Source organism: Mandrillus leucophaeus, unplaced genomic scaffold (genome assembly GCF_000951045.1).
Source record: "Mandrillus leucophaeus isolate KB7577 unplaced genomic scaffold, Mleu.le_1.0 Scaffold8, whole genome shotgun sequence".
Lineage (NCBI taxonomy): Eukaryota > Metazoa > Chordata > Mammalia > Primates > Cercopithecidae > Mandrillus > Mandrillus leucophaeus.
In genome coordinates, this window is record NW_012108696.1 from 426658 (window position 1) to 427864 (window position 1207).

The following is a 1207-nucleotide window of genomic DNA, read 5'->3' on the forward strand; positions in this document are numbered from 1 at the left end:
CTGAGGCAGGAGAATTGCTTGAACCCAGGAGGTGGAGGTTGCAGTGAGCTGAGATCATGCCACTGCACTCCAGCCTGGGTGACAGAGCGAGACTCCATCTCAAAAACAAAAAATAAAAAATATTTAGCGAGGCATGGTGTCTGAACACCAGACTTTTACAAATGAGTTTTATTTTGGAGTCTTATTATTATTATTATTGCAAAGATATTACCAAGTTTCCTTATTCTTCACACCCAGCTCATCTGACTTTTGTAGATGATCCAGAGTTTGAAGTTTAGGGAGGGATTTTTTGGAGGGTGTACTCCTGGGGGTTTTCGGGTATCTGGGATCAGAGATTGAGGTCTGATGTGGGCTTTGGGGAGTAGGGGATCCCTTGGGTCTTGTCAGTTACCTGGAGTCTGAGGATCATTTTGGTGCGGACTAGCCCAGTGTGAGATCCTACGATGCAGTCAAGGGATGGGTGTGTCCTGTCTCCCTCCCCAGCCCATATCCAGGCCCCTTCTTTCTGGGTGTCTGGGGCACCCCTCTCCCGACAGCTGGAGAAGCCAGATGCGGGCTCCAGACCTGTGCCCCTCCCCCGGGGGGGTTCGCCTCCTCTCCTTGGGGGCTTTATGTCTTTCTCTCCCCCACCTGCAGGTCCCGAGGGCTGTAACCTGTTTATCTACCACCTCCCCCAGGAGTTTGGAGACACGGAGCTGACGCAGATGTTCCTACCCTTCGGCAATATCATTTCCTCCAAGGTGTTTATGGATCGAGCTACCAACCAGAGCAAGTGTTTCGGTAAGTGGCCTCCGAAGACGCCGCCCCTCCCCATCCACCTCCCTCGCCTGCCCCGGGACAGGGAATGGGAGGGCTTGGGTCAGCCTCTGGACAGGGCCGTGCTGTAACAGTCACATTCACAATCAGAACCAGCATGTGGCCTGGCACAGTGGATCACGCCTGTGATCCCAGCACTTTGACAGGCTGAGGTGGGCGGATTGCTTGAGTCCAGGAGTTCAAGACCAGCCTGGACAACATAATGAGACCCTGTGTTTACAAAAGAAAATGTTTTTGGCTGGGCGCGGTGGCTCAAGCCTGTAATCCCAGCACTTTGGGAGGCCGAGACGGGCGGATCACGAGGTCACGAGATCGAGACCATCCTGGCTAACACAGTGAAACCCCATCTCTACTAAAAAATACAAAAAACTAGCCGGGCGAGGTGGCGGGC

At 53.3% G+C, this 1207-nt stretch overlaps 1 protein-coding gene across 1 annotated transcript in view; it reads left to right on the forward strand.

Annotated features, from left to right (window-relative positions):
• The window catches only part of CELF5 (CUGBP, Elav-like family member 5), a 119274-nt gene extending 118387 nt beyond the window's left edge, over window positions 1-887 (forward strand). The window contains exon 11 of the mRNA XM_011967449.1: window positions 637-887. Coding sequence (XP_011822839.1) covers window positions 637-887 — 251 coding nt within the window. The remainder of the gene's footprint in view (window positions 1-636) is intronic.
• The last annotated feature ends 320 nt before the right edge of the window (window positions 888-1207 follow it).